Source organism: Haliaeetus albicilla, chromosome 2 (genome assembly GCF_947461875.1).
Source record: "Haliaeetus albicilla chromosome 2, bHalAlb1.1, whole genome shotgun sequence".
NCBI lineage: Eukaryota > Metazoa > Chordata > Aves > Accipitriformes > Accipitridae > Haliaeetus > Haliaeetus albicilla.
The window spans coordinates 24,633,409-24,649,549 of NC_091484.1; the positions used below are offsets into that span (position 1 = coordinate 24,633,409).

Here is a 16,141-nt window from a genome sequence, read left to right on the forward strand (position 1 = left end):
TTAAACTACATTACTGCTTTGTTACGCTATTCTGGGCTGATATAATAGAATCCTTTATGCATCCTGTTATTGCAAAAGTGGCAAACAAAAAATGAAAGAATCAGAAAAATCAGGACAGCAATTCATTTCTCCTTGCAATAAAGCTAATCTGCTTCTACTTTTGTCCTCTCCATGAACCACTGACCCTCCCCCCCACCCCCAACCATCTAAGCTTCATAGCCGGAATCAAGGGGTTAGGACAAACTTTCACTACTCTATTCCTAAAAATGCTGAAGGTCGTCACACAGAATAGCTTAATGTTTGCATTCAATGTTTTGGAAATGAAAGAAAAGACTTCACTTTTGCAGTGCCCAATAAAATTGTATTTAAGCTATTAGAAGAGAATCTGTCTGATGGCATTACATCACCATCATCAAACACAGCAATTCAAAATCATGTCTGAATCTGTATAGGTACAGTTACTAAAGGGATTGACATCCATTTTGTTCATAACCTCCACATATTCTTCACCCCTTTCTCTCCCTTTTTTTAGGAAACTATTTCTTTGCAAACACCAGTAGAAGCATTGGGATAGATTAAGTTGCAACATATGTTAATAATACAAGGTAGGAGGCCATAGGTTTGATGCAGGAGATGAGTGTCTATCCGAAGATTCCATCTACAAGAACAGCCATAAGCAGGTAAGGGAGAACTAGCCAATACTTCCCTCATCTGCCCTCCCAACCTCCCATTTTTTCCAGCTTTGGAGACAGCCCGAGACAGATACAGTTTCAACTTTTAGCAATTCTCAAAGGACTTTCCCTGTCTATTCTTGAGCCCGTGACATTTTTTAGCACCTCCAACATCCTCTTGCAAGGAGTTCCACACATCTACTATTTATGATGTAATAAACCCTCACCTTTTGTTTTGCAACTCACTTTTACTAACTTAATTCTTCCAGCTCTGGAAATCTGAACACTTAATTCATCTCTCCTTTCCAAACACTCATGATTTTGCAGATTTCTATTAAGCTCACCATCACTCATGTCTTTTCTAGGTTGTTACCACTTACTCTACTCCTTGCCTGGTACCACTTTGCTCTACTGGAACAGAAATACGTAAGGTACAGTCAAGCTACACAGAGGAAAATGCCTCAGTTTCATGACCACATCAGTATTTCAGCTTTACTGGTAAAAAAATTTATCGCTGCAGTAACTTTGAGGTTAGGAATTGCCACATCCCTTTCATATATTGATAGCTGAAGCACAGATTAACAGATCTGTTCACGCATCTGCCACATGTTTGTCAGTGGCAACTGCCTATGTTCACTCAACTCCAAAGTTCCAGACCATATGCATAAGATTCCTCTCTACTCAGCACTGGTGAGGCCACGCTTGGGGTACTGGGTCCAATTCTGGGCTCCCCAGTACAAGAGAGAGATGGACATACTGGAGGGAGTCCAGCAAAGGGCTGCTAAGACTGCTGAGGGACCAGAGCATCTCTCCTATGAGGAAAGGCTGAGAGAGCTGGGATGGTTCAGCCTGGAGAAGAGAAGGCTCAGGGGGAATCTTATCAATTTTATATAAATACCTGAAGGGAAGGCACACAGAGGACAGAGCCAGCGTCTTTCCAGTGGTGCCCAGTGACAGCACCAGAAGCGAGGGGCACAGACTGAAACACAGGAGGTTCACCCTGAACATAAGAATTTTATTTTTTTTAATGTAAGGGCGACTGAGCACTGACAGAGCCTGCTTTAGGGGACCCTGCTTGAGCAGGAAAGTTGGACCAGACAACTTGCAGAGGTCCCTTTCAACCTCAACCATTCTGCTATTCTGTGATTTTGTAGTTCAAGGGCCTCCACCCATTTACTTCATTTGTTTAATTGTCACACACTAAGATTCTTTGAACTTCTTTCATTATACAAAGTACCTATTTTTAACTTCCTAGACAGTAGGAACAATGGCACATGATTTCAAACCACTGTGAACTTTAGAGATTCACAGAGACTGAAGTGCTACAGCTCTTCCACAAATGCAGTTCGCCCTTGCCCCTATGAGATGTTCTTGGCTGGGCAGCAAACTGCAGCCCATGCATCTAAACCACTGGTTTTGTTCAACTTTACTCATATGTCCCTGTCTTCTCCCCTCCCCAAGACAGTATTAGTCACCTGGGGCCAAGGCCTGCAGCTCTCCTGAAGTCAGTCTCCAGATGAGGAGATCCAATGTTTGTACTTCAGTGATTGCTGGTGGACAACTGAGTTGGTGTAACACCCAAGTAAAGCAAGTCAACCTGCTCCAGGCTGGAAGCGCTGCCATTCTTGGAAGGCTAACTCAAAGCAAAGAAGCACACCCTTAATCAAGACACCACCACATTTACTGGCACTCCCCCCGCCCCCGCCATTTATAGGGTACCAAAATGCAAAGTCAACAAGAATTGAATGGCCTGCACCTGAGTTTTGGCTGCCAGAATGAAGGCTGTTTTCTTCAGCTTCTGCCCCTCCGTACCCACCACAGGCCACGAAATCTTCATGCCTGTTAGCTTCTAGCCTTATACATGAAAAGCACAAAAATCATTCTTATTTCCTTCCCTGCAGAGGGGACAGAGGTTATCCCAGCCATTGATTTTGCATCAAGCTAACCTTAGCCCTCTTGAAACCACGAGGCACACTGAGATAACACGGGTCTGTAAAACAAAACTTACTTTCGCTTTGACAGAAATAGCATTATTTTTGGCTTCATTTAGCTGATTAGATTTTTGTTATGCCCAATACTGATGTGAAAGCAATACAATAAGTGTACATGAACTTCAGGTCAGGAAATCGCAAAGGATTACATAAAAGCCACTAAAAACCTTTGGACATGCAAAGGTCATACATCTTTTAAAAAAAAATTCGTATTTTGAATAGTGCAAGCATTTTTGCCAAATGTGATCATTCTGCCCTCACACTGTGCCATCTTGAAACAGAGGAATGTAACATGGCACTCCAGCCTTAGCTCAGTCTTGCAGAATTTCAGTTATGCATACTCACAAGGCAAGAACTGCACATGCTATTAAATGCAATTAAGGCTACACTGTTAAAATACTGTCAGAGAAAAATAAAGGTTCCTATGGCAACATTAACTCAATTGCTCTGCATATAAGCTATTTGTTCCACTTGTATTATTTTTGTCCAAAAGGTAATTTCAGTCTGATAATGCTATTAAACAAGCATTTAAAAATATAAAAAATGAACATTGGCTACCAGCTTAAATTGCTGCAGGGACTCTCTCCTTTTTACTTCCTGACACTTTAAACAAAGGAAATCTTCAACATGCTAGAATCTTCTTCTATTTCCCTGCACCACCACCACCCCCCCAATGAGACAGGATAAAAATAGTTCAAGGTGGGGTTTTGGGCTTTTTGTTTGTTTGTTTGTTTGTTTTTCTACAGATCTGATTTGAAACATATTGGTGTAATCCAGAAAGGCATTATTTTCCTGTAGAGAAAATCACCTGTGTGGTAAAATGATTTCAGAACTCTTCAAGAGACTTGGAAATATGGGATAAGCATATGATCTTGCCAGCATGAAGACAGAAACCCTGGACAGACAGAATGGTATATATCCAGGTACCCACATGCAAGCATCCCTTCAGTTACATGAGAAATTGTAGCTCTATAAAGCAGGAGCTGGAAGGGCTGTCAAGCTGAACATGAAAGTCTGACCAGGCCAACAAAGCAGCTACATGCTTGCAGAACCAACTTTCAACTTCTGCAGCCCTACTTTTCCTTCCTACAGCTGTGTATCGGACTCATCTGATGCAAAACTTACCAGAACGATACATCTTCGTGGTGGACTGCTGCTACAAACATTGAACTTCTTGTGTATTCAAATCTCCCTATTACAGCACTACATTTGGCTGGGGTTATTACTGTGTTACTTGTCTAAAAGTTCATGTAAAACTTGAGATTAAGAAAGGTTTCATGTAACAGATCTGTGACTATAAGGGACTTTGTGCTTTTTCCTATGTCAAAGCTAAATATAGTTATTCACATTCATTTGGCATTCCCTTCCAGCTGCTAGATTTTGTTCTATTTTTCTATGTTTAGTTTTAAAATAAACTAAAAAACCATTTTTTTTTTTGTTCTCCACAGAACAAAATATACAGACTGATAAAGAATTCTGGCAGCCAACTGCGATCAGCTAGACTGAGCACTCCTTAAGTTTGCTGTTACAAAGGCAGAAAAGTTGGATAGAAAAGCTCACAAGTCCTCTCCTCCTTCCCTTTTGCTGGAACAAATCCATGCTGTAGGTCAACACTAAACTGTTTTGCCTAAATTAGCCAGGTTATAAAAATCACACAAACCCTTTTCCTTGTTTGAAGAGAATTTTTGACAAAGATAATTTCAACTACCCCATTTATAAACATGCCCTCTTAAGAAAGTTGTGGCAGCCCACTCAAGGATGCAGTGAACTATGTTGCTAGGGTGCAGAGCAGTCACAAGTCATCTCTGCTGGCAAATAAAGTATTCAAAGAGTGTCATTACATAGTATGTCACTATAAATCATGTGTTCCCATGCTTAGTCATTCTCAGCTTTCTTCTCCAAAACTTTTCCAATTCCAGGAGGATCCTCTGAAACTGAACACTGGAACTGGATGGAGTATTTCCATGGAAACTGGAACAGTGTATTACCTCCCATTTGGTTAACTCCGGGCCACATTTCTTCTCTTGGCTACAGCATCACATCAGGATGTTCAGATAATTAAACACCATATCCTTTCATTATTTTCTACAGTCTCCAACACAGTTGCCACCACCACTCAGGATAAAGTTGCCCATCCCATCATATGGAGTCCTTCTTATCAGAGGAGCAGCTGTACGGTCTACCACTATGCAATGCATATTGTTAATAGTCAGGCATTACCACAATACTTACTTTGCAAACTGACATTTTTAAACTGCCTTTAAAAAACCCAAAGTTATTAAAAAGGAAATCAAGCATATTGAAAAGCCCACCTGATTTTCAAGGACAGGCTGGTGTACTGTTATTTCTAAATTGGGATCTCATTTACTGAAGAGTTACTGGTGCTTCACCTTCTATAAGAACACTGAACAGGAGTCATCCTGTGACCGCACATTTAGTAAGAGCAAACAACTCTGCAACTTAGGACAGAGATCTCTTCCAGTGTAGTATTTTGCTTAGCAAGAAGTCACTGTGGCATGCTTAACCTGAAAAGAGTGGAACCAGAGCAGTGAAAGCATTGTATCAGCAACTTTCACAATTGGTATTTAGAAAAATGGGTGTTTCAGATTTGATTGACTCTCCTTCATCAAAATGGGATTAGTATCCAAGGCTTCAAAATGGTACAGATACTTCCTACAGATGGGACAGAGCTGGTCCCTTCTGAACATCATAAGGGCACACTAACCTCACCTACAAAAGATTCTTCTGATGCAAAGAAGAGTCTAACTGTTCTCCATCTGAAACAAAATGATTTAACATGAGACAGAGGCAGACAGATGAAATTAAATTACTTAAGGACAAAACCTATTTGAGAGCATTACTTCTCCCTTCCCCCAAATTATTACTGGAGAGTGCTACATCTGCATTTGTATAACATCAAAATTGATGTGGTCTTCAGCAACCTACCTGCAAAACTAGCTGCACAGTTTAATTAAGGTATCACTGGGCAAACTTAAATACTGTAAATGAGACCATGATAGCAAGAGCCAGACATTTAAGACAACATACCCCTATCCAGCATAAAGAAACGAAGAAGAGTAAAGCTTTAAAGAATCAGATTTTTAAACTGTTCACCATCTAGAAATAATGTAAACTACAGTCTCTATTTTTTTGTGGTTATATTTCTCCTGGAGACAGAAAAACATTTGTAAAATGAAGTTGAGCTTAACATCATGCTTCATTTGATAGACAAAAATATTACAGTAGCATGACCTGTTTTTCTAACAAGGAAGGAAAAAACCCACTGACGGTCACGATTGCAGCTTCCTAGGAGAGGAAAGGAATGCAAGTTGCATTACACTGAAGGAATATAGAATCAGGGAGCCCAGAACTGGACCCAGCACTCCAGGCATGGCCTCACCAGTGCCAAGTAGAGAGGAAGGATCACCTCCCTCAACCTGCTGGCAGCACTCTTCCTAATACAGCCCAGGACACCATTAGCCTTCTTTGCAGCAGGGGCACACTGCTGGCTCATGTTCAACTTGGTGTCCACCAGGACCCCCCCAGGTCTTTCTGCAAGGCTGCCTTCCATCTGGGCAGACCCCAGCATGTACTGGTGCATGGGGTTGTTCCTCCCCAGATGCACGACTTTGCACTTCCCTCCGTTGAAATGCACAAGGCTCTTCTTGACTCACCTCTTCAGCCTGTCAAGGTCCCTCCGAATGGGAGCACAATCCTCTGGTGTCTCAGCCACTCCTCCCGGAACCCATCTATGTCTCTCATCCTCCCTGACGCTGTGTAGCCTGCTGACTTCCTCTCTTAACTTCTCCACTTGGTGACAGCTCTTCAACAGCAGCATAAAAAAAGGCCATCTCTCCCTGCCTCAGGGAGAGGCCCTCGTCACTCCCAGCAGCCTGGGACTTGCAGGGCTGCATCCACCATCTGAAGTTCTGTCTGGGTTAAAGTCTCTGCCCCAGCAGGGACAGGTGCTCCAAAACCTGGGGAATGCACCCTGTGGCACATCACCACCATATCTGAAGATTTAGTCTGTCCTGAACTCAGATGAGGACCCCTTCTTTGCACCCTTCCAAACAAACTGCTACATCTGTCAGGTGTCTCTGGGAGCTGTGCTCCAGACCTGGCTCTTACACAGGGCTCTCCCAAGCACCAGCTAAAAAGGTGCTTGACCATCCCTAATCAGCAGCAGCTGCAACGAAGGCTCTGAGCACCCTTGGATCAAGGGCAGCTGACAGCTTCTCAGAAGCCACTACAGCTTCCTGAGGCCCACACTCCTGTGGCCCCCCTTACCTGGCAGCAGCAGGCACCCACAAGTTTCTCAGAAGGTTCCCAGGAGTCCCCAGATGATCGTGGCCCTGTCCCCATAAGCTGCCAAGGCAGAACCCGGACTCTTGGGCAAACCACTGTGCCTGTTTGCTGCCTCTGGTAGCTGCGCTCCGAGCTGTGCTCTAGGCTGGGCTCTTACATAGACCTCTCCCTAGCCATCAGCTAAAAGCGTGTTTTACTTTCCCTGATCTGGGGGCAGGGAGATGGAATGTCACTTTGCTGTATCATATGTTCATGCAACACATTTTAGACTGTCTTAAAAGGCACTCTGCCTCAAGAGTTTAGTGAGACCAGTGAGGTGACATTTGATTTATTTGATTATGTTTTAGGATCAGATCAGTTTTGTTGATTTGTTAAGGGACTGGCTGAGTCTTCCATCTGAAGCATATGAAGAAAATAATGACAAAGATGTGCTTTGGACTTTCAGAATGTAAAAGACCGGATGCAGCCCTAACAGACTATTCAGTTCCTCCCCAAAGGTGAAGACTCCATTTCCCAACTGCCAACTAAATTTTAAGAACTAATTCTCTGCATCACCTATCGTGGGTTATAGCTTAAGTCCCCCCCAAAAGTTGCTAAAAAATTTAAATGCTTGGATATTTAAACATTCATCTTTCTACGAATATCTTTAAAAATTAATTAAAAAGGAGGGCTAAGTAGCCTTGTACCATGCTCTTGAGTGACACTGCCCAGCAGATTCTGTGACTGCCAAGTCTTTGTGGTTGGGGATTGGACTGAGGATCTCAAAAACTAAAAGCCACAGGAAGGCAGAAAACTCTGCTCTAACAAGCCACAGCAGTATAGCTAAGGGTCATTTTTGACTCTTATCCTGTATGGATCAAGACAAAAGGAAACTCATCCCATTTCCACCAGCAGGTTATAAACCAGCATCAATCTCAGCACGTAGTCCAAAAACTGCAAGGATATTTTTCCTAAGTCACTCAGAAATCAAATGCCCTTCTTGCTTAACTGCTCAGATTTCAAACCTCACATGTTCATACAGAACAGTTACAATGACAACATTCAGTGTGCAAGCCTTATGAAGCTTAACAGAATACTATTAAAAGTTAAAAGCTAGATTTTAAAATACAAGCATATCTCTTATTGTCAAGTCATCTGAATTCCAATCAAAATCAGTGAGTTGTATACAAGTAATCCCATAGGAATGAAATAGCCAACTGCAATCAGTATTTTGCCTAAAAGTTTTGATGTAGGTTGTGGAGGGAGATTTAAGACAAAGGATCCAGACACTCCCTAGGCACATAGTGTTCTTTCCCACTACAGAGAAATCAACTCAATTTACACTAGCCAAGACCAGCACTCCTGTTGATATATCTTGTGATGCACATCCTGCATTCTATTAAAAGGAGTTTAGGCAGTATAACACCTTGCTGGAAATTGCAGAACTTTACTAGCCTCAGCATGATCATGATAAGGCTGCCATGTTTCGGAGACATTTTTACTTAAATAAAGTTTGCCTTCCACAGTGAAAAGAGTATGGAGGTACCCAAGATTCTAGTAATAATGATAGAACGGTCCTCATTACTGCAAAATACCAAGAAAGCAATAATCAAAGTTTTTTCAGAAATCAATGCTTTGTGATTGTAAAGATTAAAATACTACCCAAGTATCACAAAGAATTTAAAGAAATTTGAAGGTGGCATTGAAGAAGTGATTTTAGCTCATTTTATAGGTCTGTAAAATTATTATCCTTGATTCATCTTGTATTACAACTTACACAACATCTACATAAGCCTACAAGAACAGAACAAATAAGCAAAACCATAATTCATTTAAATACTAGAAAAAACTAGTTTGTAAATTTGATTTACTGACAGAGAACAGAGAGGTGCTCAACAGAGAACCTAGGTTTTCTGTAACTACTGAAATCACCATATGCATACACACATCCACAGCCCTCAAAAATCTCATTGCTTTTTTTATTTTAATAGGTCATATCTTGACTCAGTTGTAACCACTACACACGGTTAGAAGATTAAGCAGAACAAGTTCAGTAGACCAGAGAACCAGAAAAGAGTCAGTATTAAATGCACATCACTGGCATACAGCACTTGGCCATCCAAGAAAGGAGTGTAGCATAAATACTTGCCCTGTATAGACTTTTATATGACAAGTCTTGCTAGTCTGGAGCTCAGTAATCAAACTAGTTTAATTTATAGTTTCTCAGTATACACAGGCTGCAGAAGGTATTTCATTTTACTGAAAACCTTTCCAGACCACAGTGGCTTCCCTACTCTGTCTTTGCACTGAAGCTCTCTCTTAGTCCATCTACCCTTGTGCTTACCTTTTAGTACATGTTCAATGCTTCTTTTCATATTTTAAGAAGAAATAATAGAATACAAGAACAGATGGCACTTTGTGAATAATAAGTTACTTTTAAGAGCAGTTGTACTCCATGCATTCTTTACAGTAGGGTCTAATATGTCATTATGCTCTATTAAAGATGGATGTACAAACCCAAGGAGACTTAAAGAAGCAATCAACAAAAATCAGGAACTGAAATGGAGGTGTCCATTAAGACAGTGGCCCTATTAAAAGCATTTACACTCTTTTCATTTTGCAACCCAGAAAACATAATTTCTCTTTTCACTCAAAAATGATTCACTGTTTTCCTAAATGCAAGTGTTCCCTTGTGATACGCTTCTTACGGCATAAAGGAAACCCAGCCCTCTCCGTCCCCTGAAACAGTACCTGTTCAGTCACAGTAAAACAAGTGTGCGTGACCATTAACAGCTACTAATCTACTTTTTAACTGAATGAAAATGCATCTGTATATTTTACAAGCTTGGTAATACACCACTCCAAACACCCATCAGCTCTTCAGAAAACTCAATCATTTCAGTGCTTCTACTTTAAAAGGACAGCAATGCAGCTGCCAGTTACCACATATGCTGAATCACTCCTGGAAGTAATATTTCTCATGGATTCTCTCCTGGGAACAGACAAACACAGATGCACTCAAACTACAGAATACTGTCACTACAAGTGATTTAGATTCTTTCACAGATAATGGTCTTTGGAGACACCTGAATCTATCCAAACAACCACACAGCCTCTCATTAAATATAAATGTATTATTCAGAAACTAAAAATCACAGACAAATAGGTACACAGTATCACAAGATCCCTATTAACAAGCCTGTTTTATAGAAAAGGAGAATACTAGATGGATGATGAGAACAAATTATAAAAAGTGCAATGGGTATATGTGAACATGTAAGTGCATGTATCTAATACAGAAATCATGTACTATAATTCATCTACAAATGACATTTTAAACAGCAAATAAATTCTTTGGAAGTACAGTTCTCAGAAAGAGATAGTCCATGCAGAATTACAGCACTGTTTTCTGAGTGCAGCTTCAAATTTTGGTTTGGAGTTGCAAATCAATTAGAGCTTTTAAATAACCTTTTTGACAAATGCGTTTTCTCCCTTTCGTGTTGCCATTCTAAAGCAGGAACAAATGAAGATGATAGTACAGTTTAAAAGGTATTTATTTTCAGAGTCAGTTTACTTACTAGGCTTAAGATGGCCACATTTTTTTAATCAACTTCAGAGCCCTTTACAAGACTTAACCAAAAATACATTTGAGGAATTATTTTGCTTTTGAGTAGAGATTTAAAATTTGGTCACTATATTTTAAAGTTCTCTCAAAAGCATAACTACAAATCCAATTGTACATTGATACACATATACTATATTTATTCATTATATGTGCATATATACACACACACACTTTTTTTTAATATATACAGATATATATTTGGAACATTCCACTTCCCTACTTCCCTGGGCCTCGAAGTATTTTTGAGTAATCCAATACTGAGGTTCAAAGGTTCAGACATCTATCTTGTTCAAAACTTACAAAATTAGTTGGGACAGAGCTGGAGATATGGCTCACAATCAAGACAGAGGTTCAAGAGTCACCGAGTATGGTAACTGGTCACAAACATGTTAAAAACCTACAGCAGAAAGAAGGGAAAAAGCTGCTCTCAACTACCACCCCCCAAAATCGACCTCCACTACCCTTGGATGGGGGCATGGGAGTGCAATTATAACCAGTGGAAAAACAGAAGTATTCCCCTTCTCTAATTCCCGTTGCTCACGGGAGGTACCCAAACATCATTAAAACAATGCGTTACAGCGCAAGACTGTCACTATTGGGTTACCATTCAGACTATTTCCAACCTAAGTAGCTACACTTCAACTGCTGTGGTGCGAGGTTGTAAAATGTTGCTCTTCCTGAGAAGCTCTCTCCCTAAACAACAGGAAGCCTTACAAAATACATGGTATTTACATATATTGACAATACACAATATTTACATATATTAAAACGTGCACAAACATCCCCCTTGCTGTCCAGTATTTCCCAGTCTGTGAACCTTTCCTTGATAAAGCCACAACATATCCCTCCCTCTCTGACTTAACTATTCATATTGCATCCTGGTTTCAAAGCTGATTGACACTAAACACCAGGAACCATAAGCAATCAAAAGACTTAATTTCACACCTAAAAATATTCTGTACTAGCTCAAGTTTCAATATCAATTTTATTTTAGTTATCTTTGAGTGTCTCTAAGAAGCCTGAAGAAGGTATAGCAACAATCTGTATGTGTAGTGCATTTTAATTCTGATAAAAGTATTTATTTTGCAGCAAATCCTTCTGTGTTGCAGCATAATCAAGGAATTCTTCCTTCAGTTAAGGAAAACTTTGACAGATTATGAAATTTCTTTTTTGTTATTTATTAAGTTTAACTACATCTGTAGAATTCTTAGACCACAAGGATACTGTTTGGAAAATAGTGTAAATTCCTAAGATAATACTAAAACTTTCCAATAGACAAGTTACAGTATTTGCTCACCCCTTCGTCAAGGTTTTTAAAACATACTAAATAGGTACAGAAGGAGTGCCTTAATTGCAGCACTGAAAATGAATCATTGTGCAAGCAGCCACACCCTGGAAAACACTCTCCAAAGCAATGATGGTACAATTCACAGGACTTTTCTACCAACCTACTTAATGTTTTTATTTTGATAGTTAATTTTTCCATAAACCAATGTTTACAATCAGTGACATAATTTCCAAACATGTCAAAGTTTTATGATCTTGCACTCTCATATATAGATGCATTTTATGACTTGTTCACAGTAACTGAACAAGGGTAAAGTCAGAGATCTCAGTTTCCAGGGTGTCAGTCTAAGGCTCAACCCAAATCTGCTTAAACTTCTTAAACTACTATCTATACACAAGTGTCTGCATATAAGCAGTAAGGAATAAACTTTTCTTTATGGAAGCTGTCCTTGCTCGGTTCCTCTTCTTTAAGCAGTTATTTCCCAATGAAAGCAGAAAACATATGTTGTGGCAGGAATTACACTCAAAATTTTTTCATTCAAGCTAGTTGATTGGATGAAATGTTCAATCACAACAACATGGTAAAGTTGCAGTCATTATGCTTGTAAGAAAAAATGTTATCCAGCTTTTAGAAGTGCTCACAGTTGCAGGCAGCTACTGCTATCTGATTCCCCTGTTGTACATAGCTTCATTTTGTATCCATCCCCAACAGTCATGCACCATTGCAAGTGACATGCCCCACCAGCATCTCAGTTGGAAGAGTTAGGATGCTTCCATGTGGATTTCTGACTTCCTTGCCCCACTAGCAAAACATCTTTCCCATGGCTATTGCAACAGTCCATCTGCATAGACAATCTTATCTGTGAGACAGGACTAATCTGGTTACTGAAGACTTTGGAAACGTGACATTTCAAAACATTTCTTTAAGCCAACTTCTGCCATTATTATAACAGCACTAATGGACTGATACAAAACAAGGAGTTGTAGTACAACTGATTCCACAGATGCACTTCAGCTTGCCTCCCCCACTTCCCACTATGTATCTACTACTATAATCTATGTAAATCCACTACTATGTAAGTCTAACTACTGTAGCTTTAGCATATAACCTATTGGCTTCTGCTCTGCAGACTATTTTAACATGCAACACATTCAGAAGAGCAACAAAATTGCATCTTCACGTGAAACCAGGGAGGGGGGAAAAAAAAAGGAAGACTCATTTGATCATAAACTACTCGATAAATCTGCAAGTAGAGGATGAATCACAGAAACCTTCTCTAATTGCACAGATAAGTCAATACCCACAGTGGAAGGACCCAGGAGAGACAAGAATCCATTCACCATGACAAAAGCATCTACAGGCTCAAACAAAAGAATGAAAAACCGAGAAGGTCACAACCCTACACGCTTTCCCTCCAGGCACAAAAGGTACTTTTTTGTCCAGTAGTATGAATACGAACAAACAAAAGAATCAAGGGACAAACCATCTCAACCAAATGCTCAGTTTGGTTCTTCACAAGTACTTCCTAGAAGCTTAAGCTGCAGAAAAGTGATTCGGTGTCACGTGGTGATGCCGGCACACAGTGCCATCAGACAACAGCGCAATGTGTCAGGGAACATGTTCAAAAAAGCAAATACGGAAACAGGTCTAAGTTTTCTTCATTGTATAGCTACAGAAGTTTCAGTCTCTTGCCAGACACATCACAAGCAAAAAGTAGTATCTCAGTTTCACCAATATTTGATGATGTGGAGAGGTGCACGCACAAATTACAAATGCAACTGCTGTTCTTGATTAAATGTTTCCTTTGTTTTCTATCTACCACAAACTTGAAGACCACAGCAATAAATCACAAACAGTTCTCTTGCTTTCCACAGTTGTAACAGAATTGCACAGATACTTCAGAGAAGGTAACAAAAATAGCACTATGTTATTTATTCCTCAGGACAATTTCTGGATTTTTGACTTACGAAAGTATTTCAAGGTCTCTTCTATTTGCTCAGTTGTTAAGTCAATATTAGCATCAGGGGAAATGAGAGGTGTATGAAGCCAGTCGTCGTGGTCATAACCATAGATTGTATCTGCTCTTAGCTTATAATGAGGCAGCTGCTCTTCCAGTAGACTGATGATTTCAACTTCAGGAAGATTGGTACTATTGCACACATCTGGTAAGAGAAAGAGGACAATCTCTGTTAGTTACTTTAAATTGAGCACTACACATAAAACTAGCAAAGATGTCAGTTTGTTTTGCTATCAGCAAGATTTTTCTGCATGTAAAGAACAGCTAGATACTAACCGGTTTAGAAGACGTGACTAGCACAAATTATCCCCAAATAGAAAATACAAGGCCACACTCTTAGGGACAAAAAGTCCAATCTCTAGAACCAGTGACTCATCTATTGAAGAATAAGGTGGGGGTGGGAGGAATAGAGTGCAAGTGAGCATTGACCAAGACAGGGTAGTTACAACCTGGGTATGGAGAAAGCATTAGTGCAAATAGGAATTGACATTTTTGATGTTCTACTTGACAGATTATTTTTAGCTTGCAAGCTTTACATATCTCCTTAACTTGGTCTTTGACCACAGTTTAGTACCACTATATATTTTTTGCCTTTGCTGCTGGCAGATTTTTCTCAAGAAGAAGAAATCCAGGACTGCAATAGCGGTGTCACAGTTCACACCTAAGATGCACTGGTAACGTTGGCTGCAAGAACTTTTAGGGCAGCTTTCGACACTATCTCGACCTGCATTCTGTGATGCCAGTCCCTCATGTTCACAAGTATACCAAGTTTGCACACAGTTTTAAAAATGGATACCGACAGCCATCAACAACTGCAAAATGTTGCGATTAAAATTGGAGATTTAAATTTAGGACGAGGCAGCTGAGAAGTTTTAACACAGAAAATTCCAATTCAACATTAAAACTTTTTTACCGTGAGGATGGTCAAATATGGGAACAGGGGTGCAGAGAGACTAAGAAATCTGCCATCTTTGGAAAGATTGACAACCCAACTAAACAAGGCCATGAGCACTCACTTTAAAAGACCTGCTTTGAGCAGAAGTCAAAGCAGATGACCTCCAGAGGTACCTTCCAACCCATATTGTTCTATAATGAAGAATTTGTGTGTGCATGTGTGTGTCAACACCCAAAACAGCCATGATAATTTTAAATATATACATTTTAATTACCATCTAAAATTAAATACTTAGTGCATCAATCTGCCCATTTCCTTGCCAGGACAAAAAGAAAAGAACACACACAAATTAAGAAAGAGCTATCTAACCCTATTTTGGAAGGGCAAACACTAAGGAAGACTGCTCATGTGCTGTGCAATGCAGCCTCATCTTTAACCAGTGCCGTAACTCTTCCAACTGTTGCTAAGACTCACTCCACAGTAAAAAGCAAAGACTGTCAAGGCCCTGAGCGCACCCATAGGCCTCTCCTGCCCTGACCAGGCTCATCAGGGATCCATCCCACCCAGCACCCTCTGCCCAGTGGCCCCATTTAAACACAGGCTCCCTTGTCCTCCCCTGTGCAGTGCTGTAGGGTAGGTCTGGGCCCAGCTCTGTTCTCTGCTGATACTGACTCACTGCCTGGGCTTCCTGGATTGACTGCAGACCCACTCAGTACCTGGCATTTATCTGATGATCACTGGAGTGTCGGTTTTAACTGCTCCTGCCAGCACCTTTGCCCTGCTCAGGAACAAAGGGACTGGGCTCTGTCGACAAGGATCCTGCCCTTCCCATCCTGTGGTCACATCAGCTGCTAGCAGGGCTCTAAGGCAGCCCTGCTCTTCCTGCTCCCTGACAAAGACACCTATTCTCCTGAGAGAAACTCATTATTGCAGGACTGATGCAGACCTGCAATTCCACTGCAAGCTAGTGGAATTCACCTCTGTCAGGGGAGGGGAGGGAGGGGGGAATGAAGAAGTAACACATCCTTATCTACAGACCATGAATTACCTCTTTTTATCGTCTTTCTAATCCAGAAGTTGCATTGTCATAAGCATCTTCTCAAGCACTAAAGACAGCAAGAATGTTACTATTCTATCAGACATTAGGGCAGAGGATAAAAAGATGAACTCATACTGTTAACCTCCTGCCTATATCCTTTACAACATCCTGTTGATTAAAACTAAAATCCACTTGGGAAAGTTACATTATACCTTATGGTTCAAGGAGTCTGCTATTACCTATCAGGAAGTATTCTCCTCTGCTTTCATCTAGACTGTTCTGCTAACTGTTGCACATACGTAAGTGTTCTCCAAACCTCACTGCAGAAGTG

The 16,141-nt window shown here is 40.5% G+C and overlaps 1 protein-coding gene across 7 annotated transcripts in view; it reads right to left on the minus strand.

Moving 5' to 3' along the window:
* Nucleotides 1-16,141, minus strand: part of TRAK1 (trafficking kinesin protein 1) — a 138,705-nt gene that overhangs the window by 59,015 nt on the left and 63,549 nt on the right. For all 7 annotated transcript variants that reach the window (XM_069810813.1, XM_069810847.1, XM_069810787.1 and 4 more), the window contains exon 3: nucleotides 13,827-14,021. Coding sequence is in view for 5 of the 7 variants with exons in the window: in XM_069810787.1 (XP_069666888.1) it covers nucleotides 13,827-14,021 (195 nt within the window). In the remaining 2 variants the exon portion in view is untranslated. The remainder of the gene's footprint in view (nucleotides 1-13,826; nucleotides 14,022-16,141) is intronic.